Source organism: Sus scrofa, unplaced genomic scaffold (assembly GCF_000003025.6).
Source record: "Sus scrofa isolate TJ Tabasco breed Duroc unplaced genomic scaffold, Sscrofa11.1 Contig62, whole genome shotgun sequence".
Taxonomy (NCBI): Eukaryota; Metazoa; Chordata; class Mammalia; order Artiodactyla; family Suidae; genus Sus; species Sus scrofa.
In genome coordinates, this window is record NW_018085267.1 from 7318 (window position 1) to 13869 (window position 6552).

General features: G+C 38.0%; 1 protein-coding gene across 1 annotated transcript; it reads left to right on the plus strand.

Moving 5' to 3' along the window:
* Positions 1-2158: 2158 nt before the first annotated feature.
* Positions 2159-3772, plus strand: LOC110259002 (olfactory receptor 12D2-like). The gene has a single exon (XM_021082300.1). The coding sequence runs from the start codon at positions 2430-2432 to the stop codon at positions 3354-3356; it is 927 nt and encodes a 308-aa protein (XP_020937959.1). The 5' UTR covers positions 2159-2429; the 3' UTR covers positions 3357-3772.
* Positions 3773-6552: the final 2780 nt, after the last annotated feature.

The window sequence follows — 6552 nt, forward strand, 5'->3', positions numbered from 1 at the left end:
CTAACACATGTAAAGAACCCAGAACAATAATTTACAAAGTCAGCACACAATAATTATTTATATTATATTCATAGCACATTCCATAGCTAGAAATTATTGATGGGATGAATAGATAATGAACTTTTGCAAAGCCCAAAAAATGAACCTCTGTAGAAAGATGAAAGAAGTACATGGCATTTATAACTAATTAGAAGGCTTGAAGAAATGTCAGATAGCATATATACAGTCCTTGGAATCAAGCATATAAAATATTTTATATAAAAGATATAGCAAGAAGTGAAGATACACATTGGAGAGACCAGCCTCATTCTCATGGAGAGAAATGTGAACTTTAGGATCCCAAACTTAGAAAATAATTTAGTGTTATTACCAACAATGAAGAGTCAGATTTGCAAGAAACAAAAGTAATACTACTTCTCCCTATTCCTCTTCTTTTGTTTTCCATAGGACCACATTAATAAATGAGTAAAAATAGTAAACATCTTTCTCTATGGATCAATGGTATATGATTGGCCCTCATTCCTTAACTGTCATTGCACAATTTTTTCCACTTTACACACAGAGTTTTTATGGGGAAGTCCCCAAGAGGAGAAAGTGTATCCTTCAACCCTTGTCACAGGAAATGAAAGGTAATTTAAGAAAACTTGAGGGAATTCCCATCGTGGCTCAGTGGTTGATGAAGCCGACTAGGAACATGAGGTTGCGGGTTCGATCCTGGCCTTGCTCAGTGGGTTAAGGATCCGGCGTTGCCGTGAGCTGTGGTGTAGGTTGCAGACGCGGCTCGGATCCCGCGTTGCTGTGGCTCTGGCGTAGGCCGGTGGCTACAGCTCCGATTGGACCCCTAGCCTGGGAACCTCCATATGCCACGGGGGTGGCCCAAGAAAAGGCAAAAAAAAAAAAAAAAGGAAGAAGAAGAAAACTTGAGGCTACTGAGAATTGTACTGTCCATGGTTCTGAAACTAAGAAACGTATTAGGGAAAAATCGTGGAAGTATGGGGGAAAGAACGGAACTCAAGATGAAATTTCCCTAAGGAAAATTCTCTTATATTGTAGATATAAGAATGGATCCTGTTTATTCTTACAATAATCTTTTCAAACGCAGGGGACACCCTCTCTCTCAGGGTTTCAATGTCTAGAGATCTGTGACTCATAAAAGACAGGCAGAATTTCAGAAAGAAATGGTTTTCAAGATGAAGAGCTCATGCTGCAACCCAAATATAAGCTATCACTTCAAATATTTTTCTACTATTTAGTTTCAAATATATTTTTACTATTTAATTTTCATAGGTATAAACCTGAAAAGATTCCATAGCTGTGAAGTTGAATACTGAATCAGGTAGGAAAATGAAATAGGAGACAAACTGGGAAGTTACCCATATTCTCTATCATCTTACTAGTATTAAAGTTAAATGTCCAGGATTTAGAGCTGGTTTTCTATCTTAGGATAGACTTTCACTGTATTTGTGGATTATGAAATCTCCGTACTGCCTATATTTTTCTTGCCATTTCTCTACATACTCTGCAAAGTAAATATGTAATTTCTAAATGAAATAAAACATTTGGTATAGGAAATCTGAATATGATTTTCTTTAAATGTAAGGCAAAAACTTTTCCCAGTGAATTTTTGATATCATATTGATTCGTGTGTCAGAGAACTAAAAAAATGTATCTTAAGAATTTATATTTTAAAAAGGAGTAATAAATTTTAACAATATACAAAATATACGTGGCTATCAAACAAAGCTACTCTGAGTTCTTTGAAGACAGCCTTTTTAGAGGTGGAAAAAAAATTTAAATAGTTTCTCAAATTTCCCTAGCTATATAGCCTAGAGATGCCTAGAAATGTTCCCTAGTTCACATTTTTATTCCTTTTTATTGACATTAAATCTTTTTCTTCTCTTTCAGTGATTTCCCAGTTTTTGAATGGTACCATTTTTATTGAAAGCACACCAATGTCTGTGTATTTATTCAGATTTCCTTATAGCCCTTATTTTTCTCTAAATGTCTGTTCTTAAATAAAAACCCTTCAGATGGTTTCTTACTAGGCAAGAGATGGTGTAATGGAGTAGTTTACAATTTACCCTCTGTTAGAACTGACTTAGGACAAGAAAAGGCAAGTTGTGTCAGAACATAGAAGTTCAAAGATAAAATGGTAGGATAGAAATATGCACTGATCCCTAGGAGAAAGAAAAATACTATGATAAATCTAATAAAGAAAAAGCCTAGTTGAGTAACAGTTCATAACCAGTATATCACCTTAACCATTTTAAAAGCTAATGGTCCAAATACTGTAAAACCTCTGTGCTACTTACAACAACAAGGCTCTCCCTCAAAATATTGTCGTCCAGGAGGGAAAATCCTCAGCTGGAGGACTCTAATTTCCAGCAGAGATAGCATTCCATATACTCTTTTTCCTTTGCTTTTAAGTGATGCCCAATCAAACATCAGTCACTGAATTTCTTCTCCTCGGAGTGACAGACATCCAAGAACTGCAGCCTTTGCTCTTCGTGCTTTTCCTCACAATTTACCTGGTCATCATGGCTGGGAACGGAGCCATCCTGATGGTTGTCATCTCTGAGCCAAGACTCCATTCTCCTATGTATTTCTTCCTGGGAAACCTGTCCTGTCTAGATATCTGCTACTCCACAGTGACGCTGCCAAAGATGCTGGGGAACTTCCTCTCCTCACACAAAGAAATTTCTTTCTGGGGATGCATAAGCCAGCTTCATTTCTTCCACTTCCTCGGCAGCACAGAGGCCCTGTTGTTGGCCGTGATGGCTTTTGACCGCTTCGTGGCTATCTGCAAACCACTTCGTTACACTCTTATCATGAATCCTTGGGTCTGTGCTCAAATGGCTGTCACTGTCTGGATCACTGGTTTTCTCTATGCCCTTCTGCACTCCGTAATGACCTCTCGCTTATACTTCTGTGGTTCCAACTACATCCATCACTTCTTCTGTGATATTAAGCCTTTGCTGAAGCTAGCCTGTGGGAACATTGAGCTTAACCAGTGGCTGCTCAGCATTGTCACGGGGACTATTGCCATGGGTCCATTCTTTCTAACACTTCTCTCCTATGGCTACATTATCACCCATCTTTCCTTCAAGACCCATTCTTGCAGCATGCTTCATAAAGCACTGTCCACTTGTGCCTCCCACTTCATGGTAGTTGTTCTTTTCTTTGCTCCCGTTGTTTTCACGTATATTCGTCCTACCTCAGGTAGCTCCATGGACCAGGACAGGATCATTGCCATTATGTACAGTGTGGTCACTCCTGTACTAAATCCACTCATCTATACTTTGAGGAACAAGCAAGTAAAAGGAGCCTTAAGGAGGGTGATCAGAAGGAGGCTCTGACTTGAAGGAGTCTAGAGAAGTCTTCTGAGGCATAAAAAAAGGCAATGAGAAAGTTGAAATGTGAAATTACACTGCTTCTCAAATAATTTACCATATATATAACAGAGGGCACTGGATAAAAAATAAATGTGTAGGTCTATTCAAGTTGTATTAAACAATGCATTCTTAGGTGATAGAAAGGGAAGTTGAACAAATGAAACACCAGCCATGGAACTCTAATTCTGAATTTGTGAGATATCAGGTGAATAAACTGATTTGCTATATATTCTAATGTGTTCACCTCTGTATTTACATATAGAAATATGCCTGTGTTGCCCATGAAGTGTATGATAGATAGTTTTAAAAATTGTTTATCTCTATGATTCCTCCAAGTTGGTAATTTTAGAACATTTTTAAGGATTTTAATTTAGGACCATAATCACTCAATTAAAAAATATATATTGACCTATATCCTTTAATGGGAATTTCAAGACAAACCTTATGATTTCGTGTGATCCAAGTAGGGAAGCAAAAAAAAAGTAATTAAAGAAAGACACTGTAATCATAAATTAACATAAATAATAAAAGCAGTGGTTCATGTAAAGAGTTCTGGAACCTTTTTTTTTTAGGGATATTTTAGAAGTCAAATGGTCCAACTGTCAAGGATTATTGCGAAATGTTACTAAAATGAAGGCAGGATTTTTTTTTTTCCTGCTGTACAGCATGGAGACCAAGTTACACACACGTATGCATACTTTTTCCTCCCATTGTTGTGTTGTGATGTAAGTATCTAGACATAGTTCTCAATGCTACACAGCAGGATCTCACTGTAAATCCATTCCAAGAGCAATAGTTTGCATCTGTTAACCCCAAGCTCCTGATCCCCACCCCCGACCCACGGCAGCCACAAGTCTGTTCTCCAAGTCCATGAAGGCAGGACTAAATAACATCTCAAGAGTATCTCAGAGTTCCCTTGTGGCTCAGTGGTTAATGAATCTGACTAGGAACCATGAGGTCACAGGTTCAATCCCTGGCTTTACTCAGTGGGTTAAGGATCTGGCATTGCTGTGAGCTGTGGTGTAGGTCAAAGACGTGGCTCAGATCCCTCGTTGCTGTGGCTCTGGCATAGGCTGGCGGCTACAGTTCCAATTAGACCCCTAGCCTGGGAACCTCCATATGCCACAAGTGTGACCCTAGAAAAAGGCAAATACATACATACATATATATATATATATATATATATATCTATACTATTTGTGTGTTTTTTTTTTTTCTCAGCTTCTGGTCATGGAAAGCGTTGACTTGCAGAATTCTTTCTACTTTTTTGTTTGGTTTTCCTATTCTAAACTTATTTCAACAACCTGAATTATTAATTTTATTTTTCAGTTCCATAGAAAGAAAAAAAACTAGGTAAAAATGACTTGTTAAAGGTTATTGTTCATAGAGGAAGAAAAAAGAATGAAGATATCTGCACTTCTGCATTCTAATTTATGCATAGTCCCATGTGATATGAATTGTATACAAAGAACCTGGTAAAGCAGGTAAGAAAAATGGAATGAAACAAGAAAGTAAATAAAGAAAAAAACTCACAAGTAATGTCAAATAAGATATCTCTATCTTCTCTAATAACTAAATAAAAAATATTTTTAAAACTTCAAGAAAAAAGGTATTTTGGGTACAATAGATACCCTTTCGGTCTTCCATATTAGGCCACTGTGAATGCTGTTCCTGGATTCCAGGCTCATTCTTAGAGTTAAATTTCTACATAGACTAACTTGCAATGTCCTAAGTTTGTTAAGGGACAAAACAGAATAAATGCAAAATTACATGTATCCGCTAACAAATACCAGCAGGAGTAACATGGAATTTGATGTTGCGAATGCTTAGGAGACTGGAGCATAAAACTGGATTTTGTGTTAGAATCCCTTACCATGAGGACATTGGACTCATAGGCAAGGACCCGAGGGATGTGGCCCTTCAAAGCCTAGACAAGGCAGTGGTCTATGAGGATGAGTGTGGAAATGCCTGAGTTGCCTTGAGAGGTAGGAGAAGGATAAAAGAGATTCAGGAAAGTGGAGTGGACATATCCTGTGAGGTGAGAAAATACACCAGAATCTTATATTCCATGAGAGAGTCTAGAGGAGACATACCATTCACCAAGATCATCAGGAATGTTCTGGTAGAGGAGTACCACACTCACCAAGTTCAGTGGTGACTCTCCTCTGTAGACTGGGGCTGACGATTGGAGAGATAACTACAGAGCTGGATCAATAAAAGTGATGGAGAAAAGGGGGATCTTAAGCAATAGAACACAGATGGTAGAACTGAACCACCAGAAATGAGACAGTTAAAATTTCCATAACAAACACTGAGGTCAGAGGGGCAGTCAAGAATCTTTGACCTACAGAGAGTTATGGAGATGGTTAAGACAATATTGTGTCTCTAGGGGCAAAATTAGGGGGCAGTCAGCAAGGGTACTGCTTAAACTCTACAGTTAAAAGGCAAGAGTGGAGAAGCAGAACACCGAGCGATTTTCCCCAGCAAAAGGTCACAATTACCTGTGCTGTTTCTTGACCTCAGTGCCTGAAAACACAGTCATGGCCCCAGAGAAGAAGTGGACTACAACACCATAGCAAACAAACATTACCTGAAAAGACACCCCTATTCTTCCCCAAAGAGAACTATTTCCATTTATGTTCCATTTAACTGTACACTGAGAAAAGGAAAATACCAAAATATTTCAAGAACTATTAGATATGTGGTCTAACGTGGCATCAACATTCCAAGAACCAAAGCATCATCATGGCCCACCTGTGAGTGTGGGCATAAGGAGATCGAGTAATAAATGGAGTCAGGTTAAATGACTTACAGTGTATCACCTGGTACTGAGACACATGCAATAGTCATTACCCAGCAATTAGGTATAAAATTTGGATTGAAATACCTAGAAGCTCTTTCAGCATGTCCTCAGTCAGTAGGAAATGAGCTATAATACTAGAGAAGGCCCAGTGGAGGCCTTTGAATATCTCATCTGGCTGGGATATTAAACCAAAAACAGTATCACATTATGAGTGGGATAGCCAAGATGAATGTCCCCTTTAAATGTCTAATGACAAAGATCACTTGAGTAGATCAGAAGGATCTTGGATAATGACTAATATAACTACTGATTAATCTCATAATATTTATTCATGATACATTTTTTCTGATGTTTTCT

Excerpts from the sequence above, each read along its gene's own strand:
- LOC110259002 (XM_021082300.1), top strand. The coding sequence starts at position 2,430 with ATGCCCAATCAAACATCAGTCACTGAATTTCTTCTCCTCGGAGTGACA.